The 19,311-nt window shown below is 47.8% G+C and overlaps 3 protein-coding genes across 4 annotated transcripts; all 3 read left to right on the top strand.

The window, feature by feature from the left end:
- Positions 1 to 4,142: 4,142 nt before the first annotated feature.
- Positions 4,143 to 8,165, top strand: ptgfr (prostaglandin F receptor (FP)). The gene is made up of 3 exons (XM_029147512.3): positions 4,143 to 4,817; positions 5,212 to 6,017; positions 6,948 to 8,165. Exons 2-3 carry the CDS (start codon positions 5,226 to 5,228, stop codon positions 7,260 to 7,262), a joined length of 1,107 nt encoding a protein of 368 aa, XP_029003345.1. The 5' UTR covers positions 4,143 to 4,817; positions 5,212 to 5,225; the 3' UTR covers positions 7,263 to 8,165.
- Positions 8,166 to 8,495: 330 nt separating this feature from the next.
- Positions 8,496 to 11,565, top strand: btf3l4 (basic transcription factor 3-like 4). Its single transcript, XM_029146707.3, has 6 exons — positions 8,496 to 8,635; positions 9,068 to 9,129; positions 9,602 to 9,715; positions 9,796 to 9,997; positions 11,035 to 11,094; positions 11,226 to 11,565. Exons 2-6 carry the CDS (start codon positions 9,076 to 9,078, stop codon positions 11,270 to 11,272), a joined length of 477 nt encoding a protein of 158 aa, XP_029002540.1. The 5' UTR covers positions 8,496 to 8,635; positions 9,068 to 9,075; the 3' UTR covers positions 11,273 to 11,565.
- Positions 11,566 to 11,850: 285 nt separating this feature from the next.
- Positions 11,851 to 19,038, top strand: zfyve9b (zinc finger, FYVE domain containing 9b). Of its 2 annotated transcripts, XM_029146698.3 has the most exons (16): positions 11,853 to 12,011; positions 13,107 to 13,849; positions 14,003 to 14,102; positions 14,189 to 14,364; positions 14,936 to 15,047; positions 15,420 to 15,542; positions 15,619 to 15,774; positions 15,859 to 16,083; positions 16,159 to 16,241; positions 16,319 to 16,423; positions 16,525 to 16,675; positions 16,936 to 17,016; positions 17,231 to 17,393; positions 17,488 to 17,593; positions 17,680 to 17,859; positions 18,357 to 19,038. In XM_029146698.3, the coding sequence occupies exons 1-16, from the start codon at positions 11,948 to 11,950 to the stop codon at positions 18,516 to 18,518; spliced, it is 2,730 nt and encodes a 909-aa protein (XP_029002531.1). In that variant the 5' UTR covers positions 11,853 to 11,947; the 3' UTR covers positions 18,519 to 19,038. The 2 variants fall into 2 exon arrangements, with proteins under 2 accessions (XP_029002532.1, XP_029002531.1); XM_029146699.3 differs by lacking the exons at positions 17,488 to 17,593; positions 17,680 to 17,859 and having other exon boundaries at positions 11,851 to 12,011.
- Positions 19,039 to 19,311: the final 273 nt, after the last annotated feature.

Below are 19,311 nucleotides of genomic sequence, written 5' to 3'. Positions count from 1 at the left end.
GTAAACACACAGCCTCCATGTTCCACAGTATCCTCGCGTCTCATCTCGAGGCCACGCTTGCGTCAGCCTTGCACCAAAACAGTAAAGAAACGCAGCAGACGCAGCAACGACAAACAAACATATGCTGAAAGTTACATTTAGAATACAAACCACCGAACAAAGTGGTCTCCAACGCACACTGTATGAATTATTAAAACATGTGTTGTCACCAGGTTGTTTATTATTCAGACGTCTACACAAACCATCCATCCAGTGTTTCATCCTGTGCTGTTTTGCAGCTGAGCTTTGAGGCAGGCGGTCGGTCTTTAACTGTCCTTTTGACTTTGACCTGATTCAATCACTTGTTCTCAAACCCACAAACATAAAAGCTCAGGTTCATCATTAAGGTGGATGCAATACTTCAGTCACTCATTTCAGTGAAACCTGGTCATGAAATCAATCAGATCCTTACGTTAAAGTCACTTTGAGCACAAGGTTAATTCTTAGTGAGACGGTGCACATGAACTGTGCTCTCATCCAGGCTGCAAACCGTCACCATGGCACCATCACTGCCTCATAGCACCACCCGACACATTATGGACCACATCAGACTGCCTTCATGCTCTGCAGGTATGTGGAGCACGCGGGTGCGTGAACCTGCAGCATCTACTGCACCACACTGTCAAACATCTCACCTCAAGTCCAGCAGATGGAGACACAAGAACAGATTCTGGCATCAACACGCTGCGTTGTTTGGCTTCAGCGCAGTCACGAGGCTTTTTCTCCTCTTTTCATCATCAAGCTGCTCCCAACTAATTAAAGCTGTACGTTCAGTGATAGATCGTCATCCAAAGGTTCAGTTTATTGACAGTTCGACTGGCTTTGTCCAATTTGGTTTCATTTACTTTCTTGTGATTAACAGAGACAGGTCATTCACACGGTTCAGTAGCAGGAGATCGATCCAACAACTAAAACATGTTTTTTTCTAGTTTTAGTTTTGACCTGAATCAGTGTTATGCAGTTTTTACCTGCTGTTTATATGAATGCTGCTCAGACGTGAACTTTTGAGATGTTCTCCACACAGATCCCTGTACAGTATAAACTACCGTGGTCCCAGATTTACGGCCTCATGGGTTCACGCTGACTTCAGGACCAACGACAGCCTCCCTGAAGCTGTGGGGCCTTTTCCTCTGGGAGAGAAGCCAGCGACTGACAGCTGCCCTGTTTATTCCTATTTGTTGTTGTTGTCAGATACTAATCTGCTACTTGTGTGGTCTGACCGTATGCAGCATGAGGATCATGTGAAATATTCAGCCAACAAATGGTGAAATTGTAGTTTTGGAGCTCGCACAATGAAGCTGAACTGAACTTGAGCCCACTTTGTCACAGTGTTTCGTCAGGTGAAACACATTGTCTACTTTCCTTTTGCGACATCATTTACAATGTTCAAAAATGAGGGAGTTCTTTTGTTAATGGTGCCAGCGATCGGACGACAGGCAGAGGAAAGAAATAATGGAAGAGATGAGAGGAGCGGCAGCAGAGTACGTTTTTTACCCGTGGATCTCGGCACAGACGCGTTTTTGGGAGCGGATGGAGACGTGATAGGAGGAAACCACGGCGCTGCTGGCAAAAAGCTTGCATTATGGGCTATTTGCCCATCTTGCCCAATCTGTTCCCCGCTCCATCTGCAGCCCAGCGAGGCAGCCGCTCTATTACAGCAGCCCCATTTGGTGCAGCCACAAAAGGCTGTGCTTGTCCTGCATCGTGACCAGCCGTCTGCCCGCTGCACATCCAGCAGCAGACGCCGTGTGACACCACACTCAGAGGTGTAATGTCACCTGGGACAAAACCTCATCTGGTGCCACCTTCTCAGATAATTAGTGACATGATCTCACTGAAGGAACAAGATATTCACTTTTACACTGAGATCGGACTCAGGACACGTTCAAGTACTCAAGTACTCAACAGAAACAAGGTCTTTGTTCCCGTTGTTTTTCTCAGTGAGTACCATTAAAATGATTGACGCTCACCTGCTCTGTGTAAAGGCTGATTAAATGAAAACATGTCATGATTGATGATTTTTCACATCTAAAGTCATGCAGCATATCCCAAGAGGAATTCAAACTGCTTTGCAGTCAGGAGAATGATATTTCACACATGTTCTATTAATGTTTGACTATTTAGTGTTCTGCTATTTATACGTCTGTGATGTAAAATGTCTTTATTGTCGTCATCAGCATAAAAACACACACATTTACAACTTAAAAAGCCTTGAGTCTAAAAATCAGCAACTAGTCTTTATGGCTACTTAGCATTAGTTAGCTTTGATTTAATATAATGTAGTTCTGATGTAATGTATAACGTAATTTACTCAGCACAAGTTCACTTTAAAAATAAGTGTTTTAGCTCATTATCATGACTTTAATGGTGTGTTGCACGAACTACCCTCAGAAACCAAGCAAAACAGGTTTACCTCAATATGAACCAGAGCCCAAACTGAATCCGGACCCGTGATGGAGCAGGTTCGATGAACCTGGACCTGTGATGGAGCAGTGGTCATGATGCCCATCGGGTGAAAACAGGCTGTAAACGGTGGAGGGCGATTGTTGGGGGAAGAAACAGAAAACAGCTTCAAACGTGTCAGGTGCTGAGTGATTGGCTGTAGAGACTGTGGCCCAAAGTGATTGGGTAATAAAGGCGAGACGGCTTGGATGAGTGGAGGTGAGGATGGAGAAGATGACTACTTAAAGAGTCACATGTCCTCATGACACAATAGCAGGTTATGATGACGATGCTTTATTTGACCAGAGAAGACATCAAAGTTTCCTCTCAGTGACCTCTTGCTCATGATAATGTTGTGACAGGACTGGAAGAAAGAGCAATGGCAAGAGAAGAGGGCATGAGACACTACGTCTGTAGAGCAAGGGATTAAGGAGAAAATTAACTTTTGGAGGATAGGCGGTTCTTCAAACTTCAGGCATGAGAGAGCACTAATGCCCTGCAGGGTGCAGCAATAATTGAATCCAGTTGTTTTATCAAACTTAAGTTTAATTAAACTTTTATCTAAAGGAAATGCCACTTAGATTGAAGCCTGATATGAGCATGCTGGGAATTAGACATGGGAAAAATAGTCAGTTTCATTGTGATTCATTTTACTGGACTGTGATTTAGATTCACAATCTTTAGCCTGAAGTGCAATCGAGGGGTTGTTGGACCCTGTCGCTGGGAAAACAGCTGTTTTATGAAGCTATTTGTTCCAAAATGCCAAACGCTGGGCTGAGGTCAGGACACAGTCAATCAATATGCTGACCCTGGAGTCAATGAAAGTGATAAGTTTACTCTGTCACTCACTGCTCTCTCCTGGGAACCTGCTGGAATCAAATAAACAAATAGTCTGAGTAGGATTCATGCACTTGTTCAACTCGCCCCCGTGTTGTGTGAGAGGACAAGCGTGAATGTTTAACGGTGACTTGCTCAGTAGAGCTCAAACCAAGCATCAGTCTCTGCAGCTCCGGCTGGAGAAAGTGACGGTTTCAAGTCCTGCAGACACACAATAAAACACATCAACGAACAATTCAGTAACAAAGAGTAAATGTGCTGGAATGGGTCCAAGGCTGATGAGTACTGATAATGGCCATGGAATGGCATGATAGCATCTGCAGCAGGTGTCTTTTCCTTCCTGAAGTCCTCTGATCTTCATCAGGAGCCTGAGTCTCCTTCACGGCATAACCTTCAAAAAAGTCATTAGTTTGCTCTGTGCAAATAGAGTCAGAGTACTCGTGACCTCTCTCCACGTACGAGCCCTCCAGTCTTTCTTTTATTAGTTTTTCGTTTTATTTCGTTCACAGCTGCCCCAGGTCTGTCTGAAACGTTGAGGTCTAATAACTGAATTTACACAAATCCAGGATAAAGAGTCTCTGTAACACCTTTTACACCTGCTAAACTCCAAAGAATAGTAAATAGTTAATGTTGATGACACGAGCTGATAAAGATTAAATAGTGGAACTAAAAATCCCGAACATTAAGCATGTGTTATTGAAATGGAGGTTGTTTCTATGCTGTGTGTTTGTAATATAGTTCAAATCAATTGAATCATGCAAAAAACTAAAGGTTCAAGATGACACATAAACACACAATTCAGTGTATTTTTTTTCTTTGTCAGCTTGGTAATATTTGGATTTCACTGTAACCTTAGTGTTATGCGTTATGCAATGAATATCGAATGATTGCTTTCAGAGAGAGCTGCAAACATCATCCTCATCATCATCATCATCATCATAAAACATTTTGTTTAATTTGATCTTTTATTTTTTTTAATAAGCTGCCGGACATGATGGGATGTTGTTGATGAGCACAACAGTCTCAACTCCAGATGTCAGAACTCAGTCACTGAATGTTGATGATGTCATAATTACAGTAATCGGTACAATGATGCAGAAGCCAAAAAGTAATGTACAGTATATTTGAATCACACGTGGTCAGCGAATGAGATGGGGGCTTATTTTGTCATCAAGGTCACAGTTTGGTCCGTTGTAATTCCCCGTTAGTGTTGATACAAAACAAAAGTATGCAAATACGCTGAAGCTCTGCCTCTGAGGTGGGATGAGGGTTAACTCCATCAGACTCCAGCTCCGTGCGCTTTCGCACAACTGGCGCCAGCGGAGCGCGGGCGGAGCGCGTGGACCAGATCGCTGCTACCGCGACAGGAACATGTGGACGTGGAGCGATATTCAAGTGCTGGGTTGAAAGACCGCAGTTTTACCGGATACATCATCAACATCAGGAGCGAAGAGGCTGATGACTTATGGAGAACTGCGCGAGGGGAGCTCTGAGCTGAGGTGAGACACGTTTCACACAACTTAGGTTTTCGGGCAGACCTCTAGAAAGAAATAGAGAAATATTTTAATACAGTAAAAAATTCATGTAAATAAAGGAACCGGTCACGGCAGTGAAATATTTATTTAGCTTTGTAAACGTGTCGAAGTCCGGTGATTTTACCCGTTCTCCTCCCGTTAGAAAAGATCGGTGGAAGAAGAAGTAAAGGTAGCAATGCTGTAGTGAAAACACTCTGAAACACACAGTTATATTCTTTATTGTATAAAAACTTTATTATTAAAAAATATTATTATTATTATTAGTAGTAGTAGTAGTAGTAGTAGTTGTAGTATTATTACTGAAGTACTAATGTTTCTGTACAGTAGCATTTCTGGTGTCTCTTTCTGTTCCTTCCAGATCTCCGCTCCACCATGGCAGCCAATGAGAGTTTAGAAGCCGGCTGCAGGTCCGAGGTGCGGTCCAACAGCACCTGCAGCCAGAAGGAGCTGTCCGTCACAGCCTCCGTCATCTCCATGACCGTGGGCATCCTCTCCAACAGCCTCGCCCTCTTCATCCTCATCAAGTCCTACCACCGCATCCAGATCCGGTCCAGAGCGTCTTTTGTGCTGTTTGCCAGCAGCCTGGTGGTCACAGACCTTCTGGGCCACGTCATCAACGGCTCCCTGGTCATTTTTGTCTACAGCTCCCAGAAGCGATGGGAAGCCTTCGACCCTTATCACGTGGTGTGCAGCGTGTTCGGCGTGTGCATGGTGTTCTTTGGCTTGAGCCCCTTGCTCCTGGGCAGCGTCATGGCGGTGGAGCGCTGCATTGGCGTCACCAGGCCCATCTTTCACTCCACGGTGTTGGCTCCCCACCACATGAAAAGGCTGCTGGGCCTCACCTGGCTGCTGGCAGCCGTGGTCGCTGCTCTGCCTGTGCTGCTGTGGAGGCCCTACAAGGTCCAGAGCTCCAGGAGCTTCTGCTTCTTCCACATGGAGGAGCCCAAAGACTGGCTGGACGTGTCGCTCCCTCTCCTCTTCTCGCTGCTGGGTCTGTTTGCGCTGCTGGTGTCCATCGTGTGCAACGCTCTGACGAGCTGCACTCTGCTGCAGGCCAGACTGCGCCGCAAGCTTCACCGCAGAGGAACGTCCTACCACGTGGAGATGATCTGCCAGCTCCTGGCCATCATGTTGGTGTCGTGTGTGTGCTGGGGCCCATTACTGGTAAGAATGAGCCTCAAAAATGCATTAAAAAAAGTCACAGGAGCTTATTCCTTACAATGGATTTCCTTATTAATCCAGGATCATGAACTGATCAATTTAAAATTTGCACTTAATGAAGCTCCCATCAACTCATCACACCACAACTTCCTCTAGTAACTGACCTCTGTAATACTTTACACCTGTAATAGTATGTTAGACTGTGCTTAGAGCATGAAGAAACATCATTTTTGACGTATTACTTTTAGTAAAGTCAATAGAGACTATATTTATTTTCAGTAGGTTGGCGTCACACATACACTAGAGTACAGAGAACCCGGGGAACCCTAAAACGTTTCCAGAAAACCTGGATAAACAGCTGCTGTGAGTAAACTCTGCAGTGGGCGCGACCCTGAATGTAATTTGTCCCAATTAAAGTCCAGTAAACACAGGCCTGGTGTGTTTGTTGAAGGAACATGACTGAGTAAGGTTAAAGTGGTAAAACAGGCAACAGCAACACTGTCGGCCTGTTTGAGATACCCCAACAGAACCAGGCAGTCAGCGTGTGAGTCACCAACATTGTGTGAAGTTATGGTATATGACGTGTGTTTGCCTGTGTTTAATGACACAGCTCAAAACCTTAATCACTACATTGATGGTTCTTCTGTAAGAACTGACGCTAGCAGCTTCATGTGCAAAAATCATCCAGAGTCACACAAAAGGAAGTCACTCGAGTCTTAAACAAGCTTTGAAGACGTAGACATTAGTAATGTTAAATTATTTATTATAGCACAGTCATTATGAGAAGCCCCACTATTAATTATTTACTTGTTTTCTCCTGCCTGAGGGGATCGATTAAATGATTTGTGGACAAAATGCTTTGGACCCGTTGTTGTTTTTGTGCAGTCATTCAAACGTTCTGTCATCTTCCTCTCTGAACTCTCATTCCATCAGATTCACGTTACGATCGTGAGCACCAGGAACAAGGTGGAGTCGGCTTCGTTCAGCCTGCTGATGGTGATACGCATGGCCACATGGAACCAGATCCTGGACCCCTGGGTCTACATCCTACTGAGGAGGGCTGTTTTGAAGAAAATCTTCCTGCTGTTCTACTGCTGCTGGGGCTCCGAGTCCCGCAGCCTACACCGCTGGCAGTGTAGCATGCTCCGCAGCTCAGTGGAGACCAGCAACTCCGGTGCTGGCCCGAATCAGTATCAGTTCCCCGACAGACGTCCTCTGTCAGACACTGGGATCAAATGCATCACCTGAACCTTACAGGAGTCCGTGAGGGCCTCTCAGATGAGTCTAAAGAGGTTTGTCTCTGTGAGCTGGTCGTGTTATGGTGTATTATTTAACGTAGGCTTAAATATTCTCAGCTATTTTTACTTTTTACTTTAAAAGCTGCCTAAAGTGTCAATGCTTGGAAAGTGGTGATTTAATCATTTCATTGCAGGCTGGATGTTTGTTGTTGGTGTTTGTTTTACTGTGTCATCCCCATTGTTGCTTTTCATATTGTTTTGAAGCATACACGTGATTAATTATAATAATGATTCATGATATAATCAATTTGTTATTGACTACAGTACATGTGACGCATTCCTCTGTGGTGCTTCTCTGTTATGATGTGTTTACGTAGCTTCAGCAGAACACAGAACTGCCTACAATAACAGCAACAGCAAATGTGAACCACTGTACGGACAATAAGCGTAACAATAAGTGACACAATATTTACATAATGCAAAAAAGTTTAGACTGTGTCATCAAAGGACAGTTAGTGTCAATGAACACAATAAATGTGGAAAATGTATACTCCTTTTTTCTAATGAAAACGTTTTTTCTGTTCCCATTTGTTTATAAGTAAAATGTGAGCGACATCATGATGTAGGAGTTATTGCATTTGATGCGTCTTACAGTGTTAAGACTGTGTGAAATTCGAACATGTCTGTTGGTGGCTTACTGTACAGTACAGTATATGTTGAAACAGGAACTGTGACGCGTTTGTGAAATGCCTAAACAAATAAAAACCTGATCGAATAGACTGAATGTTATGCTGTTTCATAATTCTTTTGTTTCATTGTTTCATTATTTGAACATATAGGCATGGGAGTAAGTAATGTGTGTTGTGTGGTAAAGCAAAAAAGAGCTATGTTGAATAAAAGAAGCTAATTTCAAACTTTATGATTTACATACTGTGTTCAGTTTTTTATGGCATTTTATGTAGTGTGGGATTGTGTGAAAATGATAAATCTAGCAATTTATAACATTTAAAATGCACAAATTCAATAATAATACGTTTTCCAAAAATGCACTTTATGCAAGGCTTGGTGCTTATAGGAATAAAATGCTTATTACATAAATGATATTGAAGTGATCTTTCGTGTATTAGCATTTGTACTGTCCACCGTTGGTTAGTTTTGGACGATTAGGGCGTAGCGGATATTCACTGCAAAGCGCAGCGGCGTCTGTTGATGTAGATCACGGACTGTCCTGTAGGGGGCAGGGCGGCGCTCGGTCTCCCGTCATCTCGGAAGCGAAGAAGAAGAATAAGAAGGAAGGTGGGGGGAGTGTGTTGCCAGTGACGTAATCTTTTCCTCCCAACCTCCATCTTTCAGTGCCGCATGCCTCTGTGGATCTCTAAACAGGTTTGTGTTGATTTGTGTGGCGTGTGACGTTTGTGGAGCGCGTGGGAGCTGTTGTGCGATCGTAGCGGAGTCGTCGGCTCAAACGGAGCCGTGACAGTGTGTGTTTGCAGTCTGCTTTGCCCCGTGTTGTGTTTTCATCTGTGCAGCTGCTCCACACAGACTCAGACAAACACCCAGCAGCTTGATCGAGCTGTCTGCTGACAAGACGGAGCAGACTGAGGCGTTAATGCACCACAACCATCCACGTTCCCCGTGTCTTTCACGTTTCCTTGGTTTTACCAGCCGCCTCCTTCCCGTGGCTGTATTTGTAATCACCTCGTCTGCTGCGGACAAACCCTGACTCCGGTTAGCGCAGCCACAGCAGGCTGCAGGAGGTGCACTGACACAGACCAGCTCCCTGGTTAACGCTGTCTCCGTGTTTTCACATCACAGGACAGAACATGAATCAGGAAAAACTGGCAAAACTCCAAGCCCAGGTTCGGATAGGAGGAAAGGTAGGTTCACCTCCAGACCGTCATCTGATGAGAAACACATCTGTGTCTGTAGGGGCCACTGCAAATACTGGATATGGATTTGATTAAAATGATTTGTAACTTGTGCTGTTCATGACATTTATTTCTTGTCATTCTCAGTTGTTATTGGTGGCAGTTTTGATGATTCATTTTACTATTGGTATTGAAAACATGGTTCTAAAAAAACCTTTTAAAGAACTCAGTCATTAAGGTTTAAGCGTTAATTGTTTAAATATGTGTATACATTTTTCTCAAATAGAATAGATAAGAAATAATACTTCTCTGTAAAGAATCGGGTTAAAAACTAACCTATTCATTTCCAAGACTCGAGCGGGAAAGTTTTCAGCAATTGTTGCTGAAAACTTCGAGCACAATAAAATGACTGACTCAGCATTGAGGCTGAAACGCTTGTTCTCTCTTGTTGCTGTCAGTCACAGTGCTGCTCTTGTTCCAGGGCTCTGCGCGCAGGAAGAAGAAGGTGGTTCACAGAACTGCCACAGCTGATGACAAGAAGCTTCAGAGCTCATTAAAGAAGTTGGCTGTGAACAATATTGCTGGAATAGAGGAGGTAAATTGGTATTAAAGCTCACGGGAACTCTGAATGCTCAAACACACCAGTCAGTAAACCGTGTGTTCTTCTTTACTCAGGTGAATATGATTAAAGACGATGGGACTGTGATCCATTTCAACAACCCCAAAGTTCAGGCCTCTCTGTCAGCCAACACCTTCGCCATCACAGGCCACGCTGAGACCAAGCAGCTGACAGAGATGCTTCCTGGAATCCTCAGTCAGCTCGGAGCAGACAGCCTCAGCAGCCTCCGCAAACTGGCTGAGCAGTTTCCACGACAAGGTGGGTGTAAGGTGCCTGGAGCAGCAGAACCAGCTGTGACTGTTTTGATGACATATGCTGCTAAGTATGGTCCAATTTTTTTTTTTTTTTATAATGTTGATTATGGCAAACCTGTATGACTGATATGTAGTGAAGCTGTGTTCAGCAAAGCTTCAATAATGGTCCCAGACTATGAGGGAGGACCAGAACGTGTGTGTCTGCTTGAATAAACAGAGACACATTCGAGTCAGGAAGACCGCAGAAATGTTTCACAGCAGGACAACAGAGATCGAGTAACGGTCATAGCCGCCAGTGGATGATGGAGTATGGATACAGCAGAGGGCTGAGACCAGAACCTTGTGGCACACCTTCCTCTCTGTCCTAACTGTCATGTAAATGGAAGACCTAGCTCCTGTTCTTTGCATAGGGATTAGTGAAGCCAGATTTCCATAAGAAATTCTTTCTATTTGCATGCACGCACACACGCGTGCACACACACACACATCGGTTTTGCCAGGTTTTGGCAAAGCTGAGCACAAACTCTGCAAACACTGACCTCCAAATGACACCACCTTTAAGTTCCACATAGTCTAAATAAACTACTTTTCACATACTGCTGTTTGACAGTTGCAGTTGACAGTTTGTGATGTTCCAAAGAGCACCGTGTCTTTCTGTGTCTGTTTAAAGCAGTGTCTCCACTCACTTGCATCATTATGTTCACTGGGTCGTGTAGCCGAGCAGGATTCTAATGCTACACTGTGCATTTGGTCTCTGAGAGAACAGCAGCTGCAGAAATTACAGCGAGGGACGTGTCTCTTCGTAAAGAACAGGAACATGTCACTCACTTCAATTTTGTAGTACACTTTGAAAAAAGGGACTTGACAGTAAAGACTTTTTTTTCACTGAAACTACATTTTAGTAGGATAAATATCTTTTGCCTGAAGTTTATTTTTTTTTATTTGTTGATATCAAAAGTAAAATAACTATCAGTATTAAATTATTATCAAGGTGTGGCACTAACAGTGAGCATTTTTTATTTTTTCTGAATTTCATCTCAGCTCTCGACAGCAAGGCACCGAAGGCAGAGGACATTGAGGAGGAGGACGATGATGTTCCAGGTTTGGACCATCAGTCATTTCCTTAATTGTCATTTTAAGACTTAAAGCCAAATGTAGTTTGTTGCAGAGTTGACTAGAGCATCTTAATAAAAAGCAGCTTCCTCCCAGTGTAACCAGTCCTTGTTCTGCAGATCTGGTGGAGAACTTTGATGAAGCTTCCAAGAACGAGGCCGACTGATGCACGTGGACCCTGCGCACACGTGGACTGCGGTGACTTGAGCAACCTACGGTGTTTTTAAGTCCACTTATCCAGACATATCAGACACTCCCCTCCAACAAACAGACTTTTCTATTTTACGATGGCTGGTTGACGCTGGCCTGTGCACATACACATGTAAAGGAAAGAGTCCTTCTTCTGATTAACAGTTAAACCCCTTCATCACATTGTCACGTCAGGATCACAGTGGTTGTTAGAGCTGAAGTCTTAAGACTTGTTTTGTTTGTGAAACGAAATAAAGGTGATTAACATTTTTTAGCTTAAGTTGTGGTCATTAAGGTTTCATATATAAACAGTAGGCTTTATTTGTGTGTGCATTTATAATGTGACTGTGCATTTAATAAGCAAGTAGTGCTGCTGCAGTCCTACGGCAGCCTCCATGCAGGCAGCATGTGTCAGTTTCTCTGATGTTATGGCTCCGTCCCGTCCTGCGGTTTGTGTACACGAGCAAACTGGGGAGGGACGTTTCTGCACCTCCTGAGTTTCTTCCAAGAGCTGCAGCGACACACGGGAGGAGGGCGATCACGCAGAGGGGAGGGGAGGGAGGGAGGAGAGGCGGAATCATCCCAGCCTCCTGCGCGCGAGGCACTCCTGCTCGAATCCGTCTTCATGTGAACTTAGATGTAACAGGATAAAATGTTGAAGTTCTTCTCGGCGCGGGATGACGAGAACGAAAGCCTCCTGGGAGCAATAACAGAAGGTAAGGACGGCATGATGTCGGCGGGGGGGGGGGGTTACTCCCCATCACCGGAGGATACTGCGCGTCAGTGTTTGCCACTCAAAAACGCTGATCCAGCATTTGGCCGCGCGCACAGTCTGCATCGTCTCTGCGTGTATGTTCGAGCTGCGCACATTCCCGTGCGGCGGGAGGCTGTGTGCGCACGCACCGTCCGCAGACTGCGCGCGTGCCTCGTCAGACCTCACCTCCGGAGGGTCCTGCGTGCTCCGCTGTGGCGGGATGCGGCCGGAGTGTCGCATTGCCGCCGGCCTCGCTGCCTTCGAGCACGTTAAACAATTGCACGTGTGTTGAATGCGTCACTGTCCCGGGAAGCGGCCGCGCGTCGAGCCGGACGCGAAGCGTGCAGCCCGCAGCGGGACCAGCACGACCGGACCTCCATCCAGGGGTTCCTCCAAAACAACCTGCAATGCAGTTTAACCCGGACAGTTAATTATCATCCCCGGTTCCGGATGAGACCACAGCGTCCACGGCACAACAGCTGCATAGTTGGTTTCAGAAGCACAAATCCAACATTTCTATCAAATAGAGCACATGCTCCAGGGTTTCAACTCATAGCCAGTGAAAAACCTTCCGTTAGTGCTCAATGAAAGTTATGAGCACATGAAGCTACAGTAATTATTATTACAATCATATAGAAGCATGATAAAACATTATTAGTTATAACCAGATTTGGAATATTGATTTTAGAAAAAGGTAAACATTGAAGCATCTTTGCTCAGACACTGATTGTTGATTATTGTGGTCTTCTGCAGTGGTGTTAATTTAAACTAAACAGGAACAGAGCCAGTATTTAACCCTTTGTTCACCAGCAGCTTTGTGGTTCTTGAGGTTCCGTATTGGTTCTACATATCTAGTCCATCAGACCTTTTTCCATGAAGCTCTGTGATTAACTGAGAAGCTTCTGAAGGGCGGGCGAGCGCTGATGCTGCCTTTAGTGGTGGCTCACAGTTGTTATTTATTGACACATGCTGTCATATGGACACGTGGGCACAGCTGTGGAGCGAGCATGCTCTGTACTGCATGTGTTGGTGATGCTCATGTTCATCCTTCATCCAGATGAAGGGGACAATCCGTCCCTTCAGGACACCAAACACCACTGGCTGAACAGACCCTGTCTCCTGGTGCTCAAAGATGGGGATGTGGCCAAACCTGGACTGGGCTGTGGACCGATCAGACCAGAATCTCCTTCCAAAGCTGCCGCAGATGCAGCAGACAGAAGCGCCTCCAGAGCGCGTGAGCAGAACCCAACCGAGCAACCTGCCAAGGCAGCGTCTCCCCCCCAGCTGGAGGAGGGCAGCTGCACTGTGACCACCATCTCCTCCTCCAGCCCTCTGGTGCTGAGCCCCGCCGCGGCCGAGTGGCCCCAAGACAACGCCGACCAGAGGAAAGCCCGGCCCGTCCCGTCCAAGGAGGACTCTGTGATCGAGGAGAAGGAGCTGGAGGACAGCGGGCTGGAGCCGCCCTGCAGCTCCGAGGCCACCGCCGCGCCCTGTGCTCCTGGACGCGAGGAGGCACACGGCAGGGGGCCGTTTACGATGGGCAGATCTACTGGAGCAGAGGAGACCAGCACCTGCAAAGTCCAGGCAGCCGGCGGAGGCGGAGACTGCGCCACTTCACCCGGAGACCCCGACAACGAGCGCCAGGACGGCCCCGCTGGCATTCTGTCCAAGGACCGAGGCAGCGTCCTTGGGGAGGTGGCCCCCGTGTGGGTCCCCGATGCCCAGGCTCAGGTTTGTATGAAGTGTGGGGTGAAGTTCACGTTTACCAAGAGGAGGCACCACTGCCGCGCCTGTGGGAAGGTGAGGATGTGGTCAGCGCCATAAAATGGAAATGAGGTGTGAAACGCATGTGTCCTCACGTGTGTGTGTGTGTGTGTGTGTGTGTGTGTGTGTGTGTGTGCGTGCGTGCGTGCGTGCGTGCGTATGTGTGTGTGTGTGTGTGTGTGACCTCAGGTGTTCTGTGCCCTCTGCTCCAGTCTGAAGTTCAGACTTACACATCTGGACGGCAAGGAGGGGCGAGTCTGTGTTTCCTGTCATTCGACCCTCATCAAAAGTGCACACAGATTTATTTCAATTTCACATTTCTTGTTTTGATTCGATTACAGTTTTAGCCTAAACGGCTCTCACGTCTCCCCTCAGGTACCCCCCCGAAGGGGAAAAGGAGGGTGTGGTTTGCCGATGAAATGAAGTCGGAGTCTGCTCCAACCACGCCCGTCCGGGGGCCGGCCTTCTCCCCGCTGATGAGACGGGCGCTGGGCGCAGCGGTGGGGTCTCCCCAGCTCAGAGCCTGCAGGCCACACGGCACCAGCATTAATGTAGGACCACTGACCCCCAAACACAGGCACACAGGCACGCACACACACACGCACGCACGCGCGCACACACGCACACACGCGTACACGCGTACACACACGCACGCACACGCGTACACACACGCACGCACACACGCGTACACGCACGCACACACGCGTACACACACGCATGCACACACACACACACGCGTGCACACACGCATGCACACACACACGCACAAACGCGTACACACACGCATGCACACACACACACACGCGTGCACACACGCATGCACACACACACGCACAAACGCGTACGCACACACACGCACACACGCGTACACACACGCACGCACACACACACACACGCACGCACACACACGCATGCACACACACACACGCACACACGCGTGCACACACACGTACACACACGCACGCACACACGCACGCACGCACACACACACACACGCATGCACGCACACACGCGTACGCACACACACGCACGCACACACGCACATTCCTTCTTTTGTGATTTTGAGGTGAATCCTACAGGTCAGTGTTGTGTTTCTCCATTTAATGCTTAATTCCTCTGCAGGAGGCCTGCGGCCCCTGTGGTTGGGGCACCAGCGCTTTGGTGAGCAGCTCCGTCAACCTCATCCCCCTGGACGGCCTGCCGCCCATCCTCACCTCCACGGGAGTCAAAGGAGGTGAGTCCCCTGTGTGTGTGTGTGTGTGTGTGTGTGTGTGTGTGTGTGTGTGTGTGTGTGTGTGTGTGTGTGTGAGAGTGTGTGTGTGTGTCTGTGTCTCTGTGTGTGTGTCTCTGTGTGTGTGTGTGTGTGTGTGTGTGTGTGTGTGTGTGTGTGTGTGTGTGTGTGTGTGTGTGAGTGTGTGTGTGTGTGTCTGCAGGGCTAGCCGTGAACAGGTACGCAGGCAACGCAGCGGCAGGTGAGCTGAGGGGGCGGTGGCGGGTACGCGATGGAAAGAGAGTGACAGCAGAGCGGCGCCGAAGCCCCAGCGCCACCGGGTTCTCCCATAAACACCACCGTGGAGCTGCTGTGACGTCTTCTCCTCCTCCTCAGATTACACGGTGGAGGAGCAGCCCTCGGAGCTCCTGCTCATCCAGGAGCTGGAGAGCAGCAGGCCCAAGCCCCTGGTGTTCGTCCTCAACGCCAACCTGCTGGCTATGGTCAAGCTGGTCAACTGTACGTTCCTTCCCCCTGTATGATTGTAGGAGTGGCTGTGTGTGCTGACTCGGTGCCCGTGTCGCGCGTGTGGCAGACGTTAACAGGAAGTGTTGGTGCGTGACGACGAAGGGGATGCATGCGGTGGGGCAGGTGGAGGTGGTGGTGCTGCTGCAGTGTCTGCCCGAGGAGAAGACCTTCCCCAAAGACATCTTCAGCCACTTCATCCAGCTGTACCGAGACACGCTGACAGGTGGGAGCCCCACGCGCCCGTCACGGGCCGCTCTGCCCGTACGGGACGCTCACGCCGGCCTCTCTCTCCCTCGCCTTTCCCCAGGGAAGGTGGTGAAGCACCTGTCGCTGTCCCTGTTCGGCAGCCGCTGCCTCGGCAGCGAGGACCACGCCGGCTTCCTGTATGTCCGCTCCACGTTCCAGTCGCTCCAGGGGCTCCCGGTGCCCAACCAGCCCTTCGTCTTCGGCCTGCTGGTCCACAGGGCGGAGGTGGCCTGGGCCAAGGCCTTCCCGCTGCGCCTCGTGCTGCGGCTGGGCGCCGAGTACAGATGTAAGCGCGGCTGCAACCGGGCCCACGCGCCGCGGGCTTCCTCTGCAGTAACCGGCTCTCCTTCTCCTCCTCCAGTTTACCCTTGTCCACTGTACAGCGTGCGCTTTAGGAAGCCTTTATTTGGGGAAATAGGTCACACGATAATGAGACTGTTAGTGGTGAGTGTTCACATTAGCTCTTGTTATTGCATCAACCTGTTTCCATCAGTATTTGGACATGCCTTTATCCGTTCCAGGACTTTAGGAACTACCGTTACAGCCTTCCAATGGTGCCGGGACTCACTGTGGATCTAGAGGCTCAGAGGACCTGCATAAAGATACCGACCACTGGATATAATGAGGTGACACTAAGTCTGTGCGAGCCTCACGGTGAACACCAACGCCACTGTACGTCCCTCTCACCTACTCTCACTTCCCTTCATGCCTAATGTTGCCACGCTAGCTCATGAAAGCTCTGAATAAGTCCAACGAGCACGTTCTGGCCATCGGCGCGGGCTTCAATGAGACCGCAGACTCCCACCTCATCTGCGTGCAGGGAGACGACGGCCAGTACCAGACGCAGGCCATCAGCATTCACAACCAGCCACGCAAAGGTGGGCCACAGCACAGGGCACTGACTGGCTGACTCATGGCATCGCATATCATTTAAGAAAACTTTGTGCACTGGAAAAAATTATTTTACATTTTTTATTCTGAGTCGATGATATTAAATAAATGTTACAGAAATGCTGCACTTCCTCTCTTTAAACACTAGGTGGCAGCATATCGTCTCTCGACATTCCAAAGCTTTACCAGGGCCACAAACCACAGTATGTGTTTGAATAGTGTGACATTGTGTTGCTTCTTGTTGCAGTCACTGGGTCGTGCTTTTTCATCTTCAGTAGTGCTCTGAAAGCGTCTGCAGGATACATGGCCAAGTCCAGCATCGTAGAAGGTAGGACGTCCTCCCAAAGAGCAGCTCTGCTCGGCTTTAACATACATGTACCTGTTAACGCTGCTGCTTCAGAACCGGCTTATTCAGAGTGCGTTGATCTTTGTATGTGTGTGTAGCTGTTTGTGTAGGCGTGTGTACCTGTTGACGCATGTCTGTGCGCGCGTGCGTGCGTGCGTGTGTGTTTTTGCTGTATCGCTGTCGCCCCTCTCCTCAGACGGCCTGATGGTGCAGATCACTGTGGAAACCATGGCGGAGCTGCGTCGCTCGCTGCGGGACAAGAAGGACTACACGGTCGCCTGCGGCCGCTTTGACCAGTCAGACGGCCAGGAGCTCGTGTGTGTACAGTGGGTGGAGGAGAAATGCACTGTGAACAAGGGGTGAGTGTGTCCAGCTGCATAAAGGTCACAGCAGCTGCGTAAACAGCTCTCCTAGCTTTGATCTGAAGCTTTTTACATTTCCTTCTTTCTCCAGCGTTATTAGTCCCATTGATGGGAAATCTATGGAGTCTATCAGCAGCATAAAGATGTTCCAGAAGTCAGAATACAAAGAAAATGGGAAGATCATCCGCTGGACAGAAGTATAAGCAGTGATGTTGAAAGAGGTGTCCATCTGCAGCTGTGTCCTCCACCCTTGACATTTGCCTTTGGGCTCTGCACTGTGCAGGTCTTCTTCTTGCAGAGGGGCGATCACCCCAGAGGAGGCGCCAGCGACTCTGCCGAGCACAATCGGCTCACAGAGCGAATCGCCCGAGCCTTCTGCCTGGCGCTGTGTCCACACCTGAAGCTGCTCAAAGAGGACGGCATGGCCAAACTGGGGCTGAGAGTCACTTTTGACTCTCATGAGGTTGTACAAACACTCACACTGTGTCTGACATCAGCCACAAACTGCTGCTAGTGTAACGGAATTTGACCTCATGAGCACCAGATGTCTGTCTGTCTCACACACACACACACACACACACACACACACACACACACACACACACACACACACACACACACACACACACACACACACACACACACACACACACACACACACACACACACACACACACACACACACACTCCTATGAGGTTACATCACAAATACCGAGACATCACACTATTTGTCTGACGTTCTAAGTCAAGACGGGCGTAGGCAGACAGCAGTTCATAACTCATAATCTTTGTATGAAATCTGAAAACTTAATAGGTTCTTATCTATCATTTAGGAGTGACTTCTTTGGCAATTTGAGGCCTAGTTTCTACCACCCACCACTTGATCTGGGTTGTAAGCTTTACAGCAAACCTCTGGGTGTGGCTCTAATAACGCATTAGTGGTTTGTTCTGTAATTTCAGGTGGGATTTGTGGCTGGCAGCAATGGGCAGCCCCTCCCAGCTCAGTACCTCAACGCCCTAGACAGCGTGCTAATTCCCGTCATCCACAGCAGGGGGCGCAAGAGAGGCGAAGAGCCCATCGTCATGGAGCTCATCTTTTACATCCTGGAGAACATCACTTAATGCACCGGCCTGCGCCGTTTCATCTTCGTAACACTGACCACAACCTGGTCCACAGAGCTTCTCATCAGGGCTGCCATCGTTTTTCCAGGGCAATAAAAACATTCAGTTGGGCGAACCAGACCACATGTAAGGTCTGCATCCATTCATCCACTCACAAGAAGAGGGAGGTGGTTGGAGTCTTTAGTGGTTTTCTGATCCCACCCTGCTCTGCTGCAGACAATCTGGGTTAGCATGACACGTCTGGCGGAACATCAGATCAGGGTGCAGTACTTGCACTTTAGTAGCAACTTCACAGCTTGAGATCAATCACATCATACTGTACCATCAATACCTTTAAGTGGGCGTTGGATTCAGCCCCACAACTTACAAAGAGGATGACTTGAAGTACTGCAACAATTTGATGCACAGCGAATGAATGCCTGAAGAATGTTTTCATACTGGATGTGTTTAATTGACTGCTCATGAATTGCATTATCAGCCTGGAATTAAATTTGCAACAATGGCCGAAGTACAAACTGGAGGGAGTTTGTCCGTGCTCTGTTCATGTAGCCAAATCAGAGTATTTTTCCTTTTCTACCATTAAACTAGCACAATGTAGTGCACCATTGTGCTAGTTTGTGGGCCAGTCTTTAAACTTAAGTGTTTGTCAAGGCGTTTATCGCTCAGTCCAAACCTTTTTATCTGAATCACCTTGACTTATGATCTATATAGATCATGGATATTAGAAACCTGAATGCATACACCTGCATTTTGCAAGAAAGTGCAATATTGCAAAGTATAAAAAACTGTCAAA

The sequence above is a fragment of the Betta splendens genome, chromosome 4 (genome assembly GCF_900634795.4).
Source record: "Betta splendens chromosome 4, fBetSpl5.4, whole genome shotgun sequence".
NCBI lineage: Eukaryota > Metazoa > Chordata > Actinopteri > Anabantiformes > Osphronemidae > Betta > Betta splendens.
This window is presented reverse-complemented; position numbering and strand designations above follow the sequence as displayed.

Coding starts and splice junctions, on each gene's coding strand:
- ptgfr (XM_029147512.3), top strand. CDS start 5,226: ATGGCAGCCAATGAGAGTTTAGAAGCCGGCTGCAGGTCCGAGGTGCGG. Junction 6,018..6,947: donor TGTGCTGGGGCCCATTACTG/GTAAGAATGAGC, acceptor TCATTCCATCAG/ATTCACGTTACGATCGTGAG.
- btf3l4 (XM_029146707.3), top strand. CDS start 9,076: ATGAATCAGGAAAAACTGGCAAAACTCCAAGCCCAGGTTCGGATAGGA. Junction 9,716..9,795: donor ATATTGCTGGAATAGAGGAG/GTAAATTGGTAT, acceptor TTCTTTACTCAG/GTGAATATGATTAAAGACGA. Junction 11,095..11,225: donor GGAGGACGATGATGTTCCAG/GTTTGGACCATC, acceptor CTTGTTCTGCAG/ATCTGGTGGAGAACTTTGAT.
- zfyve9b (XM_029146698.3), top strand. CDS start 11,948: ATGTTGAAGTTCTTCTCGGCGCGGGATGACGAGAACGAAAGCCTCCTG. Junction 15,543..15,618: donor TATGGTCAAGCTGGTCAACT/GTACGTTCCTTC, acceptor CGCGTGTGGCAG/ACGTTAACAGGAAGTGTTGG. Junction 16,424..16,524: donor CGACCACTGGATATAATGAG/GTGACACTAAGT, acceptor TTGCCACGCTAG/CTCATGAAAGCTCTGAATAA.